Source organism: Mustela nivalis (assembly GCF_964662115.1).
Source record: "Mustela nivalis genome assembly, chromosome: 5".
Taxonomy (NCBI): Eukaryota; Metazoa; Chordata; class Mammalia; order Carnivora; family Mustelidae; genus Mustela; species Mustela nivalis.
In genome coordinates this window covers 99,218,533-99,236,163 of record NC_139024.1, presented here as the reverse complement: position 1 = coordinate 99,236,163, position 17,631 = coordinate 99,218,533, and the positions used below count along the sequence as shown (strand labels likewise).

The following is a 17,631-nucleotide window of genomic DNA, read 5'->3' as shown; positions in this document are numbered from 1 at the left end:
TGTACTGTTTTAGGTATGTTCGTAAGCTGCTTCAGTAAAGAATAAGTAAATTTTTGTTAGACAAGTAAGCAAATATATGTAGTACATATATTCTCAGTTCACTTTCTCTCAAAGCTGTCTTGAGAGGTCAGAATTTTCTAAAATAGGTTCATGACTGAATAAGAGGATACATACCAGCTGATTGTCAGATACTGTAGAGGATGGCGAGGATAGGTTTGCCTGCAAAATTTGAAACATGGTGTTCATTTAGTGAAATTCATAATTTAACAAATATCTATATTTTTAAGTTTTTTGAAATTCTTTTATTATTAAAGAATACATGTCCACTATAGGATTTTGAAAAGTATAAGGCAAAAGGAAAAACATCATTATGTCACCAAAAAATGATGTGAACATGCTTGGTACATTGCCTTACAATATTTTCCCTCACCTAACAAGGAATAAGATGTTTTATGTGTTACTTTTCCTTAACATCTTAATATAAGTACTATCATAAAACATCAAAAATTCTTCAAGATGACATAATATTTCAGTCTCTGTATATACTGCACATTTTACCTAAAGATACTAGCATTGGTGGATGTTTAAATTTGTTTACAGCAAATTCACACAACAGATTTTTTTCTTAAAATATCTTTATATAAGAAGGAAAGCATAACAAAATTTTCATGATTTTGGAAAGAAACAATTTAGTTTAAAAAAAAAAAAACCTGTTTTCAATCAAAGGGGAGGCTAATATCATTTCTTCCTTCTTGGCTCCTGATCTTCACTCCCTCCATCTGGATTTAGTTTCCTTCTTACTGAAGTAAATTTTGCGGTAGTTCTGCCACAACCTACTGTCGTGGACTATGCCTGCCAACATTTTTATTTTTGTGCTCATTCTTGAATGAGAGTTCAACTGGACATAGAATTCTAGGTTCAGAGTTATTTTCTCTCAGCATTTCTCAGTCACTGTCCCACTGGCTCTGGCTTCTGTCAGTGTTGTCAGTCTAAATGTCCTACCTTGGTGGATTGTTTATCTTCACACTTGGTTAGCGTTTAATACTTTCCTTCATGGGGCACCTGGGTAGCTCAGCTGGTTAAGGAACTGACTCTTGATTTCAGCTCAGGTCATGATCTCAGGGTCATGATCTCAAGGTTGTGAGATTGAGCCCCCCGTGTTAGGCTTTGCACTCAGCATGGATTCTCCTTGTCCCTCTCCCTCTGCTCCTCCCCCAACTCATGCACTCACTCTATCTCTGAAATAAATAAAGTCTTAAAAAAAAAAAAAAAGTTTTTCCATGACATTCTGTAACTTCACCATGTGAGGGTAGATTTCTTCTAATGCTTCTTTTTTGAGATTTGGTATGGTCCACCATTCTGAGTATGCATATCTTTCTTCAGTTCTGGAAAATCTTCCATGAATAACTCTTCAAATATTGCCTTTCTCACATTATGTCTCATCTCTTCTTAAGAAGATTCTATTAAATATATATTTAGTTTTTTAATCCATCTAATTTTCCTCAATTTCCTTTCATATTTTTATCCCTTTATGCTGCATTCTGCATGGTTTCCACATATACACTTTACAGTTAACTAATTTTTCTTCAATTTTATATTAATACATTCAACATGACACTTGAATTTTATGTTTTAAAGACTTACTTTTATCTTCTGGAAGTTCTACTTGGTTCTTTTACAAATCTTTCTTATAATATCTATAACTCCTTTTAACTACTTTAACATTTTTATTTTTTTAAATTTAATTTTATTTTTTCAGTGTTCCAAGATTCATTGTTTTTTTTTTAAATATTTTATTGATTTGACAGAGAGAGAGAGAAATTACAAGTAGGCAGAGAGGCAGGCAGAGAGAGGGGGGAAAGCAGGTTCCCTGTGGAGCAGAGAGCCCGACGTGGGACTCGATCCCAGGATCCTGGGATCATGACCTGAGCCGAAGGCAGAGGCTTTAACCCACTGAGCCACCCAGGTGCCTTCCAAGATTCATTGTTTAACATTTAATTGTTTTAGACTTACTAAATAGTGAAAGTTAAAATCTGAGCTCCTGGCTCCTGGCACACAGGTTCTGATGTACTGTGTTCCACCAAAGCTTTACCTTCTCCACTTGGAACTCCCATTTCATTTCTGGCTTTCAGAAGTTTCTCCTTCTTTACTTCAGATTGGGTCACCTAAATATTTTTAATAATTATGTTTCATCAAGCTTTCTGCATTTAAGTGGGAGGCTGAGCTCCACATCAACTCCACCCTTAAGTGTGATGGGAAGCGGTCAACATACAAATGCTTAATTATAAATAATAGACTTGCCTGAAATATGATAAAGTGGTGTTCCTAAAATATTCTTATTCTTGAAACTGCAAATGTTTTCAAGGTGTATTATAAATGTGTCAATACTTTTTTTTTTTTTTTTTTTTTTTTTTTACTTTCTAAGCTATGAATGATAACTGGGAACTGAGAGTTTAGTGGTTCTTTTGGTATTGCCAAGTATATAGAAGTATGAATCACCAAACATAAGGACAAGGCACCTGTGTTCCTTCTCACACTGTGCCCAATATTGTTTGTTTTCTCCTTTTTGACTCATGCCTTTCTTCACAAGGTCTGTCACTGCTTGCTGCCATTCATGGTTGCTCTCTGGCAGCAGGGTGTCTTGGCTAAATGCTTCCCATCTCTAATTGCTGGGACCAGGTTAGTGGTTAACATGCACCAAGGTTTATGGTTATGTTGTGCTGCAGGAAATTGCCTTTCAGAATGTTCATCACATCCAGGCACCTAGGGTTTTGTTTTTAACCTCATAATGTAATATGAGTAATAATTATTTCCTCTAAAGTCTTCATTTTTTTTCTCTTAAGTTAATTTCTCATTATTGCAGTAGTGAGAGAATTTTCTATGAGTCCCGTAAGTTAAGTTAATAGCTTCTATGACATATGCTGAAACAAATGTGAGTACTTTGACTGAAATCTATCATAATTAAGTTTTCATCTCAATAATTATAGGAAAGAAGGAATTACACATTAAAAACGAAGTACTGATTCATCTGTGTATAAAGAAGATGTGGTCTATATACACAATGGAATATTACTCCACCATCAGAAAGGATGAATATCCAACATTTGTATCATCGTGGATGGGACTGGAGGAGATTATGCTGAGTGAACTAAGTCAAGCAGAGAAAGAGAATTATCACAGGGTTTCACTTATTTGTGCTGCATAAGGAATACCATGGAAGATATTAGGAGAAGAAAGGGAGAAATGAAGGGGGGTAATCAGAGGGGAAGATGAACCATGAGAGACTATGGACTCCAGGAAACAAACTGAGGGTTTTCAAGAGAAGGCGAGGTGGAGTGATGGGTGAGCCTGGTAGTGGGTAGTAAGGAGGCACGTATTGCACGGAGCACTGGGTGTTATACACAAACAATGAATCATGGAACACTACATCAAAAACTGATGATATACTGTATGGCTACTAAGATAACATAATTAAAAACATCTTTTTAAGTATTTGTGCAATTTAACCACGTTACTGACATTTATCAGTGTGTAGTGCTAAATAATACCAAACTACTAGATGGAAAAAAAGATTAAATGTTCAAGAAAAGTTGTGATTAAATTAAGGAAAACCCCAAATATCTTTGAACCAAAATTCCTTTACTGGGAATTATAACATTATAATAAGATACTCTAAACATCCCAATTCCATTCTTATTTTATCTTTTACAATGGATTTCATATCATTTATGTGAGAAACTCTTCCCAGAGAAGGATAGAATTAAATGTGTCCCTCAGGGTGACATAAATATTTATAAAACCACTGCAGATCCTTCACCAAAGAAAAAGAATATTGGCTTCTGGGTGTTATGAATATAACCAGAATTTTTCAACCAAGCCAATCATGTCAAGCTCTTTGAGAAGCCTCACTTTGTTTGCCTAATACAGGTTAGAGGGTTTATTAAATGCTGTAGGTATAAACATGTTATTAATTTTGTATCAATTATTTTCCAAAAAGGGAGAAAAGCCTGTTTGGTGAGCTGAGATCAGAGCAGTGAGAGGTAGAAGAAAGTTACTGGGCCTGAACCACTGCTCCTTGATTAGTGAAGAAAGGTAGAGAAGCAACTTGATGTTCCTAAAACTAAACTTGAAATTGGATTTGAATAACAACAAAGGCTTTAGTTATTTGTGTCTATCCACATTAATAGTAACTGTGAGGAACAACAATACAGAGGAGTGTAAGGATGGCTATTGTGTGAAACAAAATCCTACAATCTATTCTAAGGCCTTTAACATCATTTTAATCATAAAAGAAAGAAAAGGAATGTATAAGAAAGGAGGAAGATCCATGTTAACTAACATAACATCATTTGAAAAGCTTAGACACCAACAAAGAAGACCAAAAAAAAAAGTGAAAAGGCAAAATTTCTTACTTCAGAGAAAATCTATTAATGAGCTAGAGTATATGGAAAAATGAAGAGCTAAAGACAAAGGCAAAAAAGGAGAATTTGAAATCCACTGAAAAATGAATTGCTCTACAGGGCCACCACTGCCCCAAGCCAGCTTTGGAGAAACCATGTTCCTTTTCCAAAGACTTGCTGTTAGAGGCCTAAGAAGTACAATGAAGCTCCTTAGTCATTGTCTACATTGTTTTTCCTTGCCATGTGCAGCTTTTCCCCATTCTTGACACATGTCTTTTTGGCTGGCATCACACTAGCAGACACCCTCTTGGGGAACTGGAACAGAACCCAGTTGTTCCACTTGTCTTTGCCTTCTGTACTCTACACTTCCACTTTCAGCTTGTTTTTCTCCCTTTCAGCAGTCACATCTCTCCCACCTGAATAAAACAGTCAGTTCAATATCATTAGGTTGTTTTTCTTCCACCCGTTCTCTGTTGACTCATTGTCCTGAGTTTCCTTTTCTCATGGCTCAAAGAAGTCTAATTAGTGATAATGTGTTAAATGAATTATGCTACTTCTCCCAGGCAGAAAGACAAAGTTTAAAATATTAACTGAGCCCCTGGTAATCATTGAGTGCTGAGACATAAAATGATAAAATGATAAAACACTGTCTTTCCCTTAACCTAGCAAGTGCTCCGGTTTTGTTTTATTTTTTTGTTTTGTTTAAGATTTTTTTTTAATTTTTTTTTATTTTTTATAAACATATATTTTTATCCCCAGGGGTACAGGTCTGTGAATCGCCAGGTTTACACACTTCACAGCACTCACCAAAGCACATACCCTCCCCAATGTCCATAACCCCACCCCGCTTCTCCCAACCCCCCTGCCCCCAGCAACTTAAGTGAGTAGGAGAAGAATAAATGTTTTTTTTAAGATTTTAAGAGAGGGAACACAAGCAGGGGGAGTAAGAGAGAGAGAAGCAGGCTCCTACAGAGCAAGCAGCCTGATGTGGGGCTCGATCCCAGGACGCTGGGACCATGACCCAAGCTGAAGGCAGACGCTTAACAGCTGAACCACCCAAGCACCCCCAAGTGCTCCTGTTATTGGTACATAAGTCACTATGTACGCAAAAGAATGAATCCAATAGTAAGAATGTTAGGCACCAAGCCCATAGCGATATATTATGAGGCATCATATCTTTTTTGCTTCACGTTCTTTACTCTCTCTATAGACATTACCCTATCTATCTCGTTGAAAAACATTTTATAAATTAGTAACTTATCATCCCTAAAAGGCCTAAATACAAAAAAATAGATTTGAAAGTTTGAGTCTTTGTACTAAGGAATGATGATTCCATCTTGTCATGAACATAACCAGGAGGCAAAATAAGAGGGTTTAGGGACCAGGGACAGCCATTGTTTATATGTGCTAATGAGGAGATATAAGATCAGATCAAGGGGAAGTTTGGCTGAAATACGAAGGCTTCACATTTGGTAAAGTCTAAAATAATGATCTGAAGGATACAAGGCATAAGGAGTCTCTCATTACATCTTTTCCTCTTCATTTAGTGGAACCCAGATAATTACCTTTAGTTCCTTCCTCATTCCATTTCATATAAGCATGCCTCAGAAATATTTAAATACAATAAATAATAAATAAAATCGTAAAAGAAATAAATGAGAATAAGCAGAATTGTTGTTTAAAGTATTCACAACTCTTTCTGTAATTTGTCAAATCTCTGGTCACAAACTATGGAAAGCAGATCAGGATCAAGGTCTGGACTGAAGTGAACTGCATTGAAGTTTCCTCTTACCTTCAGACCTAGAACTACATAAGCACACAGCATCTCTGAAAATATCCAAGCATAGAGACATTGCCAAGCATAGCAACAGGGGAGTTGCCTAAATTGGAGACAGTGACCTTTACTTGAATAACTGTGTGTATGTGCATGTGTGTGTGTGTGTTTATATATATATATATATATATATATATATATATATATATATGTATTTTTTATGTGTATATATATATGTATGTGTATATATGTGTATATATATATTTGTATGTATATATATTTATATGTGTGTGTATGTGTGTGTGTATAGTGGGGAATATTCTTAATAAAGCTTGGCATATTTTTTAATATATTGTGATATTTTGAAAGCAATATGCATCCATTGTTATGACATTTTTCTGTCTCTCAAGCTCATTAAGATGGGATCTTACCTGTTTACTATATAACCTTCAATAGGCCTGTCTCTGTTATTTCTCTGACACTTAAAAGTAATTCATGCAATGTAGAGAGTTTATAAAAGAAGTTGTTATCTATAGGCTGTGATTCCAACTAAAGGTTTTTTGATAAATTAGTAAGGGATCTGATACTTGTCTTATTTTCTGAGGTTGCTCTTTGTTAAGAAAGCCCAGTGTGGTTTTGAATTATATGAATGAAATAATTTATACTGGTTGTAGTTAATGAAAAATAAATATTTACAAAACAAGTGTAATGCAAAGGAAAAAATGACATTCCCCTCCAAATATGATAGACTGAAAACAGAATAAAATAGAAATTCAAATAAAAAATATATTTCTTTACATAGGAGGAAAGAAATTCTCTAAAAGTAAGTGTCATGAGAAACACTCTTCCACATTATCTGATAAATTATGAGTTAAATTATCAGAGTGATGTAAAATGTTAGAAATATAAGAGGTATCATTTTAGATATTGCCATCAAATATGAAATTATTCAAAGTTTAGCCTGAAGGTTATTGAACATGAAGAAATAATTTAGACCCAGAATACAAATACTAATGGATAAAATATTTAAGGAAAACAAACCATGTCCATATCTTTTATAGTTCTCACACAACTGTTAATGGCAAGGGCTTTGACATGAGACAAAGTTGGTTGGATTTTGCCTACTCTGTCTTCCAAGACTTGGTTCCCTCCCTTGTCATATGAAGATCTTGAAATAATAATACCCACTTCATAAGACTGGTGTAAGGTTAAGTGAAATACTTCAGTCTCATTTGCAAGGTAAGAACTCAAAACAATTGAATGGAATATTGTCGATAAATTAATAGAGTCAATCTTGCAAGTGACCTGTGGAGATCACCATTACTCAACATGTTGTTAGCCTCACTTAAATTCTACTACACTTAAGAAGACCTCAATTTACTTTAAAATCACTTGCAATTCAAGTACACCATGAATTGAAGAAAACTTTGACTTTATTTAGACTGAATTGATGGTACTTTTCAAGCATCTGGCTTATCCTAAAAAAAAAAAAAAAAACAACAGAGTATGTGAAATGTAACAATATGTGCAATAAAGAATAAGAATAGGAAACTAATTGTTTTTGCATTTTCTTTTCTTTTTTTCATGAAAAAGAAAAGCAGCATTTTACCAAAGTTCCCAGAAAGAGGAATTAGTCATACAATTTCTCGTTATTTAATAAAACCATTATAATCATCCCAGGAACACTGGAAATCGAATAGATAATACAGCTTCATCAAAAATTAGCAACTTGGTAAGTCTGTTTATAGTTCAACCAATTCTACAGCCAGCTCTTCTCTAATGTCTAAAAGAAAGCGTCTTGCCTATCCTCTATTTGTTTACTGTCTCCCCCATTATAAGCTCTAGAAATGGGGACCTTATTAGGCTCATCCCTCACCCCAGTGACTCCTCAGTGAGTAGACATGGTAGACACTCAGTAAATATTTGTTCAGTCAATGCATAAAAGCAGGAAATTGAGTAACAGAACTAGCTAGAAAATTCTAAGTGTTCCACTAGTTATGTTTCATGGGTCATATACTGCACTTTCAGAGAGACCCCAGATATAGGGATTTTAAGTGGTCTATGCTAATCTGTTGAGGATACCCTCAAATATCACAATACTTTTTCTCTGGTTCTCATCTAAGTCTTCTCCTTTTTCCTCTGTGGTGCAGGAGTTGGTAAACAGGGGGTCCCTGTTTTCTAATTGAATCTGAGAATTTCTATGGTCAATGACACATCAAGTCCCAGCAACTATATACTGCAAAGATGTCTACTTCCCTCAAAGTCTGCTGAGAGGTGGTGAAATACTGAAAAGACTGCTCAGATTTGCTTTTGAGTTTCCATGAAAGTGGAAGAGAAAAACATATATAGCAAAAGATTAATTAATTAATTGAGTGAAAGCTATCCAAGTCATCCTTAAGGTAAGGTATTTTATAGTTCAGGCAATATGAATATTGGAATTTCTAGAAGAAAATACAACTATGTCATTCTTTTAAAATCAGAACATACTGTATTTAAAATAGATTGTTCACATGAGACCAACACTTACAGCTGAAGTGGACTTCTGCTCTAAAATTTCATTTTTTTCTTCTCAAAATAAATGTATCAGACATCACTTGGTAAATATAACAACTATAGCCAAATATTTAGAAGTGTGATTTCCCTATGATTTGGTACCAAAGAACTGGGTTTTACATTCCACCATAAAATTATCCTTCATAGTCTTCTAAAAGACATGGACATATTTGAGGTCTCACAAAGAACAATTTAAATGTCATATTGTAAGAGAAAGTAAAAAAATAAAGCTTCTCACTCAAGAAACCAAATGTAATCAAAGTGAAGAATGTTATCTGAATCAGAGTTCATATTTGGTCTAGTCTATACTAATCTATTTGATGATTCATTGTTAACATTGAATGACTCAAATGCTCTCAGAAAGTTTGGGGCAAATATTAATCTACTTTAATTAAGTCTGATAACTTATTGAAGAATAATTTGAAGTAAATTCTAACTATGGAGCTTGAAGCAGCCCCTCCAGAATTATTCCAATTGCTACCAAGTTAACTACCCACAGGGAGAGACGAGAGGATGTTTATCAGCCCTCCCCATCTTCTTGTGAATGAGTCTCCATCAAAGGCACTTTGGTGACAGGTAGGAGTAGGTGAGAAAGACATGAGAAATCAAAAACTCGCAGTTATTTTCTCCTGGGTCTGGCTCTTGTAGCATGTATTAGTCACAAAAAGTATTGAAACCGCTTTAGGGAACTTTCATTTCTTGTATTCAACTTCAGAATCAAGGAACTCCATTAAGACATGGCACTTCTACTCTTCCCAAGATAAAAAGGAGGAAGAGAAAGGGGAGGCATAGATGAAGGGAAAAGCAAAGGAAAATAAGAAGAAGAAAGTGAAGAACTATTATTTATTCCTGTCTGTCAGGACTACATCAAGGGCCTTTCATACATTAACTAATATGAATCATACATAAGGCAATTATTCGTTTCCCAATTTTATAGATGAAAAAATTAAGGCATAGAGAGTTTAAGTTATTTTACCACATCCACCCATTAAGTTATAGCAAACAGCTATGTTATGATTTAAACTTGGGTATAGTCTACCAAATATCTCTAGTGTTTTAAGTATTACTCCAAATGGCTTTCAATAAAAACGAGAGTGAAATCTTCTGGGTAAATACTCTAAGAAGTGTTCCTATCCATACCCTCTAAACATCATTTCCTAAATGTGATAAAATTCAGTGATTTCGACCAGTTTATTATTTGCTTAGGGAGATCCGAATGAAGGCAGAAATACAAAAATTGGAAAGAGAATATGTCACAAAGAATGCAATTAATGACTATGCATTCTTGATGATGATGATGATGATGATAGTGATGGAAATAGCATATTAGAAAATATAAGGTATAACTTAAAAGAAATAATTTACTGTTTTGTTTTAAACTAAAAACTGAACACTTGCTTAAGAGAAGATCTTGTTTCTGTCGAAGCTGGCCACAGGGTGGATTATGAGTTGAGTAAAGAATGGAAACATGATGGGGCTCTATGTGTGTGCCTAAGGCATTCACAGCCAGAGCCATCATTAATTGAATCAAGTGTGTGAGTCTCTATATACACATCTATTAATCTATTTTTGCTCCTTAGTGAAAATTAGTTTATTTGACAATAATTTAAATCAAAAAGAAAGCAAAAAACTAGTCAAAACCAGCTAAACTGGCCATCCCATTGGAAATTGACAAATCTTAATGGTTCAAGTATATGAACTGACTCCTTTATGATAAGCACAATAAACTTTTACAAAAATGAAAGTGTCATTGAAGCTCTGATATTTAGAAAGACAGAAAAGAGGTGTTGGAGTTCCATTTTATTCAGCCAAACTAATCAAACTAGACCTCACTTAAGAAGGAATTTAATCAATAAACTTATCTGACCTAACCTGATCTTCCACATCTGGGTGAATCACACCATCCTACCCCTTTCCACTTATGAAAAATACCAACTAATTCAATTTTAATGACTGTATAATTGAGTTCCCTCTAAAGCATACACATCCACCCATTAAAAAAGCAGTATGTATCACTATGAAGGGACTTACATATTTGGTTTCTCGACCAGCTGCTCTTGGAAGAGTTGTAGGCATCTGTATGGAAAGAAAAATAATTATACTACTGAAGTAACCACAAAAATACTGAAAGATCCGACTTCTGGGATAAGTGTTCACTTTTGTGTGTGTGTGTGTCATTATGAATTTCTAACCATTCTGCTCTCTTTTCTGTACAAAACCCTGTTCTTCTGAAAACCATTTCATTAAACTACATCGCTTCATTATTCTTTTCATTGTCATTATCTATCAGTTTTCTGACAAGTTTTCCCATATTTACTGATGACATCCATTCATGAATCATAATGGCCCCTTACGGGATTTCTGCCATTTCCAAAATTCATACAGAAGTCTCTTAACCTCTCACTTCTTCAAGCCACTGAACTCCAAAGGTGTTCTCATCCATTCCATTTCACTCATCCACTCTCAGGATCATTCCTAGACTTTGCCTTCACAAATAAAATGGGAAATCTGTAAAATTTTAATTTGAGCATCCTACTCTGAGAATTCTATCTCCCATTCACTTCTCAAATGTCCCCAATACAACATTTCTTTAGCCCCACTGAGACTCCAAAATCAATGAGTTTTACCAGTTCCATTGTGGTGTTATTACCCCTTAGTTTATATATATTTCAAATTATCAGTTATTTTAATACTTTAATTTCTCTGGCCTGTCTCTTTATGGTAAACTCACCCTAAAAAAAAAAAAAAAAAAGAGAGAGAGAGAGAGAGAGGGAGAGGAAGAAAAGAAAACCCTAACCCTGGTGGACCTTATCATCTATTTTCTCTAAAATTGAAAAGCAAAACATTGTGAAGAAACTCTCTCAACCAAGCTAATTGATTTCATTACAAATTAACAGTTACCAACTTCAAATGAGCATTCAATACTGCCCAGTAAGCCTCTAATTTTTCTCTTGTAGGCCCACTCTCCTACTTTCTGAAATGAGATATGTTATTTGAGTCATTTATCTCCTCAGCAAATATTTATTATATATCTACTATGTGCCAGGAACTTTCCTATACCCTTCAGTTTATAACTAAACAAAACAAAGATACCCTGTCCTTGAGGAGCTTACACTCTAGCAAGATAGAGGGTAAACAATAAAATAATAAATAAGTAAATTATACTGTATGTTGCAGGTAAATCATATATTTCACTATATGTTATGCAAAAAAAAAAAAAAAAAGAAATAATTTGAAACCTAGGGTAATGTAATCTTCCAGAGAAAATCTTTTCTTCTGCCAAAGACCTTATTTCTTTCAGAAAACCCAGGTGTTAAGAAGGTCAAGAGTGCTGAGGGCTTTTAAATAGGATGGCCAATCTAGAGAAGGTGACATTTGGATTAAGATTTGAAGGAAGTGAGGGAGCTGGATATGTACAATCTAAATAAAGGGCATTTCAACAAGATGGAACAAATGTAAAGTTCTCAAAATGAATTCCCACCTCCGAATGGTGGCTCAAGAACTCAAAGCAATCCTTTCAAAATAGACAACAATAATTAAAATATTCAAAAGAATATTGACATGTTATTTATAAACATTTATTTATAAAACATCAATGAGCTAATAAAAAAGAAAAGAAAAGAACTCGGGCGTAAGATCAGGAAAAGATGGGAATCCAAATAGATGATGAGTCAAGCATCTGAGACTGGCTTTTATCCTAAATATGTTTGCAAACAATAATGAGTTGCTTGAGAAACTGATCCAAACTTTTGACTGTCTCAGAGATGTAGGGAGATAAAAGTCACAATCCATGATCCCCAAGAATAGAATGAGCCTCAGAACTAAGAATGATCTAGAAGTTTTCCCACAGTCTTCAGGCTTGCCTCGAATCATGAAAACAACTGTTTAGAAAAAAATCATCCCCAAACCGTAGTTTAAATGAAGAAATCCTTCCTTGCTAATGCTCCTGGTGTCTGACAGAAGCAAAGAAAAAGCTCTCTGTAGTATGATAATATCATCTGAACCCTCAAATAATTTCTATAAATTAAATTTTGAGTAGAATATCCAACACACAATCAGATTCAAACACACAACGAGGTAAGTCAATGTGAGTGAAAATAAGCAGAAATAATGAACAACCAAAAAACAGGCACAGAGAATCCAGAAATCCGTTTTCTAAGAACCAGACTGAAAACAACCATAGTTACCAACATGCTTTTTCTGAGATAAAAGTTAAGCTTGCAGATTTTTACAAGGCACTAGAGACTATGAGAAGTGATATAACTGATTTGAAAACAGGACAAAACGTGTTAAGACAAGAGCATGCTTGGCACATTCGAGGCACAGGAAGGAAGCAGACAGAGTGGTCATGCTGGGAGCAGGGAAGGAGAGCAGGGGAGCAGTGATGGAAGGGCTGGGACACCAGATCATAGAGGCCCTTCCAGGAGCTTGTAAGGACTCTGTTTATATCTAAAGGAAATGTGTAGGCACTGCTGGTTTTCAGCCGTGGGGGGCCATAATCTGACTTATGCTTGAAAAGGGTCTCTTTGATGTGTTAAAAATGAATCATAGTGAAACAAGGATAGAGGTAAAAAAAAAAAAAAAAAAAAGTATTGCACTATCCAGCAAAACATGAGGATGGCTCAGCAGTACAAAAAGCATGAAATAATCATATTCTACATACATTTTAAATCTACAGCAATAGGGATTCTTATAGCAACGTGGAATATGAGAGAGGGAGAAGAAAACTTGACACCAAAGTTTCTAGCCTTGTGCAAACAAAGATTAGAATTCTATAGGTGGAGATGGAAAGGCAGGATATGAAATCGTTTTTATGGGAAGAAATCTAGATTTTAAGTTTTCAGATATTTATTAAAAATCTAAATGGAAACAGAGAACAGATATCTGGGAGAACAGAATTTGGGGATAATCCCAGACTAGAGATAGAAATTTGAGAGTTGTTATCATAGACTTGTCTTTCAAAACACCAAAGGAATGAATACAGAGAGGCATGACAAGTCCGAGGATGGAGTCCAGTGTCCCTTTAGCCTTCATAGTTCAGGAAGAGGAGGATAAGCCAGCAAATGATCCTAAGAAATAATAATGGCAAGTGATGTAGGACAAAAGCTGAGAGAGCAGTGTCCTGGAAGGCACTAGAGGAATGTGTGCAAAAGAGGAGGGTGTGTCTACTATCTCCAATTTTGCAACTATGGCAGCTCTGACCAGAGCTGAGTTTATAGCAATGGGACACTGGGGAACGTGGTCTGGGCAGCACAGTGAGGGCACAGACCTGAATGGAGGGGATTTATGGGGAAGGAGGGAATTGAAATCAGAACACCTAATGGTTTTCAACATTTTTTCTAATTTCTTCCCCATCGTATGGTTGCTTTTCAATCTCAGTTAATAATCTTAAACCTTGGGGCGCCTGGGTGGCTCAGTGGGTTAAGCCGCTGCCTTCGGCTCAGGTCATGATCTCGGGGTCCTGGGATCGAGTCCCGCATCGGGCTCTCTGCTCAGCAGGGAGCCTGCTTCCTCCTCTCCCTCTGCCTGCCTCTCTGCCTACTTGTAAGATGATTTTTTTTTTTTTTAGATTTTATTTATTTATTTGAGAGAGAGAGACAGTGAGAGAGAGCATGAGCGAGGAGAAGGTCAGAGGGAGAAGAAGACTCCCCATGGAGCTGGGAGCCCGATGCGGGACTCAATCCCAGGACTCCGGGATCATGACCTGAGCCGAAGGCAGTCGTCCAACCACCTGAGCCACCCAGGCATCCCTCTGCCTACTTGTGATCTCTCTCTGTCAAATCAATAAATAAGATCTTAAAAAAAAAAAATCTTAAACCTTTCTTCACTGAAAAGTGTTAGCAATTGCATAACTAAAAATATGGGTTTACAAAATCCTTCATTTTTCCTCCATCCACCTACAAACATGCTTGCACCCACACCTGACATTTCCTCTGTTTTCTGTTCTGTTACAAGGGCAGGTTTTTTTAACCAAATTATATTTATTTGAATGAGGCTGTAGGTTCTATGTCCTTCTGAGGGATTTTCATCCTTCAGGATCTCCCTTTCTTTGTATAATTAGTACCTCCCCTCTAGTGAATCTACCGCATGCCAACTTGCTCTTATCATTTTCAGCTTTAAAAAGCAACCCAGAGGGGCGCCTGGGTGGCTCAGTGGGTGAAAGCCTCTGTCTCTGGCTCGGGTCATGATTTCAGGGTCCTGAGATCGAGCCCCACGTCGGGCTCTCTGCTCGGCGGGGAGCCTGCTTCCTCCCTCTTCTCTACTTGCCTCTCTGCCTACTTGTGATCTCTCTCTGTCAAATAAATAAATAAAATCTTAAAAAAAAAAAAAGCAACCCAGAAATCCCTTGACCCTACTCCAGACCCAATTTCCTTCTCCCTTTCACAGCCCAACATTTCCAAGTAGTTGTTTCTGTCTGTTTGTTTTACATATTCTGTCTCTGCTTTCTCATCACATACCACTTTTCAACATCAGAGATAAGGGCAGCAGAGGGGTAATATGAGGGAGAACAATTTAAGGGTGGTGAAAAGAAGTATCTCTGAGGATAATTTCAAGATGTCCCTTCAGCCTGGCTGGGGGAAAAGGGGACAGTGGAGCACAGGTTTGGACAACTGGACAGTTCTTGAGGCCATCCTCGGAGATGACAATGGAAACGGCTCTTTGAAGAGGAGCGTGGAGAGCCATAAACAAAGGTACAGAGAGGCAAAGAGGAACGTCATCTCCAGGGTGGGAAGAGAATGGCACGGGGAGAGTGGTTGACATTACAGCTTTTTACAGCCTGAAACACATGTTCTTTCTGTTCTTCATAAAACAAAAACAAAAAATAAAACTCAGCAGAATTGGCCAATCCTAGGCCCTAGGCTTTTGCATCTTCCACCTAGGCAGCAGGCACACATAGAGCTAAGCAAGCCAATAAGCTCCAAGAACTTTGAGTTTCCATGGAAAAATAATAAGAATCTGAAAAATGTGAATGCTGTAGGAAAAAACAATGGTGCTGTTATTCCTCTCCTATATTTTTACACAAGAGAAACATGTTCATACAAAATCTTGTTTATAAGTGTTCTTAGCAGCTCTATTGGTAATAGCACCTAAGCAGAAATAACCCAATTGTCCATCAAGTGGTGAAGACTTAGCCTATGGTATGACCATATGATGGAATACTACTCAGCAGTGAAAACAAATGAACTATTGATACATGCAAAAACATGGATGAATCTCATTTGCTTTTTACTAAGTATAAATAGTGAGACTCAGAAGACCACATACTGTATAATTCTATTTATATGACACTCTTGAAAAGGTAAAAGTACAGAAACATAGAAGAGATCAGTAGCTGTCTGGTACTTGGGTTGGAGGGAGGGACATACTACAAAGGAATACAAGGGAACTTATTCATTTGATGGAATGTTTTGTACTTCAGACATGGTAGTGGTCACACAACTGTATTATGCTTTGTGAAAACCCATAGAGCTGTACACTGAAAGGGTAAATTTAACAATGGGTAAACTATACCTCAACAAATAGGACTTTAAAAAAGAAAACTATATCCAACATAACAAATAACATAGAAATTAAAGGACAGAATAGATACTGAACAAATTCTTGAATTGAAATATCAAATCAAGGAATCCCCTTGAAGAAATTAGGAAGCAGTAAATAGAAAAAAAATGTATAAATATTAAGGCTTATGGAAAACAGAAAGTAAAAGGGACAAAATCACTTTATAAGAGCCTCAGAAGGAAGAAACATTTGAAAACTATGACTAAAAATTATCCTGAATGTAAGAGGCAGAAAAGATTGAAGACTTCAAAGGAGAGGTCACAGAGAGTACTAATCCAGACATGTAAGAGAAAAAAATGCACCTTATGTTATAAGAAAAATCAGTCACATTAGAGATAAAATTCTACAAACCAAGAAACAAACTCTTTTTTTTAAATTTTTTATTGTTATGTTGTTAGCTGACCTATAGAACATCATTCATTTTGGATGTAGTGTTCAATGATTCATTAGCCCTATAACACTCAGTGCTCATCACAACACAGTATTAAGGAAGAAACAGACTCTTAATTCTAGAGAACACACTGATGGTTACCAGAGAAAAGGTGGGTGAGGGGATGGGTGAAATAGGTGGTAGGGATTAAGGAGTCTACTTGTGATGAGCACCAGGTGTTGTATAGAACTATATTGTACACCAAAAACTAATATAGCACTAATATATGTTAACTATACTGGAATTAAATAAAGAAGTAAGTACTGCACCAAAAAAAAAAAAAAAAAAAACTTAGAAAGAATACAGAGCCACTTGGTAAATGATCATTCTGTAGCAGAAGATTAAATATCATGCTGGCAGAATAGTTCACAAGTATGTTCTTGAAGAAAAAGAATGTAGGGGAAAGAAGTGTTGAAGAGATAGAACCTATAATTTTCTGTTCAACAAAACTGTAATTTAAATGAAAGGGCAAAATAAAGATATTCTCAAAAACATAGACCACAAAGCCAACACAAAAACACCTTGTTGTATATAATTTTCAGCAAGATTCCACCAAGAAAAAATAAATAAATCCAGGAGAAAGCTATCAGTGTGTGAGAAATCAGGATCTAAATAAAGAAGATATCAAGAAAGATATAACACAGATATTGCAAAGTGTATAGGAAGGTAAACATAATTATTATCTTTAACAAATTATGTGCAATTAAGCAAAGAAAAGGTAAAGTAAAATAGTCAAAATTTTTTAGATTTTCAAGTCAGTCAATGTCAAAATAGTGGAAGGAAAGCAGGGGGAAAAAAAAAAGATTTAGGATCCCCAATAAACAGATTCTCAGGACTGAATATAAAAGTGATATCCAGAAATATATTGTCCTAAAAGTAATTAGACCAGAGGGCAAAACATTAAAAAAAAAAAA

The 17,631-nt window shown here is 35.7% G+C and overlaps 1 protein-coding gene across 10 annotated transcripts in view; it reads right to left on the bottom strand.

Moving 5' to 3' along the window:
- The window catches only part of MLIP (muscular LMNA interacting protein), a 252,382-nt gene that overhangs the window by 62,965 nt on the left and 171,786 nt on the right, over positions 1-17,631 (bottom strand). For all 10 annotated transcript variants that reach the window (XM_082729410.1, XM_082729414.1, XM_082729417.1 and 7 more), the window contains 2 exons: positions 10,759-10,803; positions 175-219 (listed from right to left, as the gene is read on the bottom strand). In XM_082729410.1, the coding sequence (XP_082585536.1) occupies positions 175-219; positions 10,759-10,803 (90 nt within the window). The remainder of the gene's footprint in view (positions 1-174; positions 220-10,758; positions 10,804-17,631) is intronic.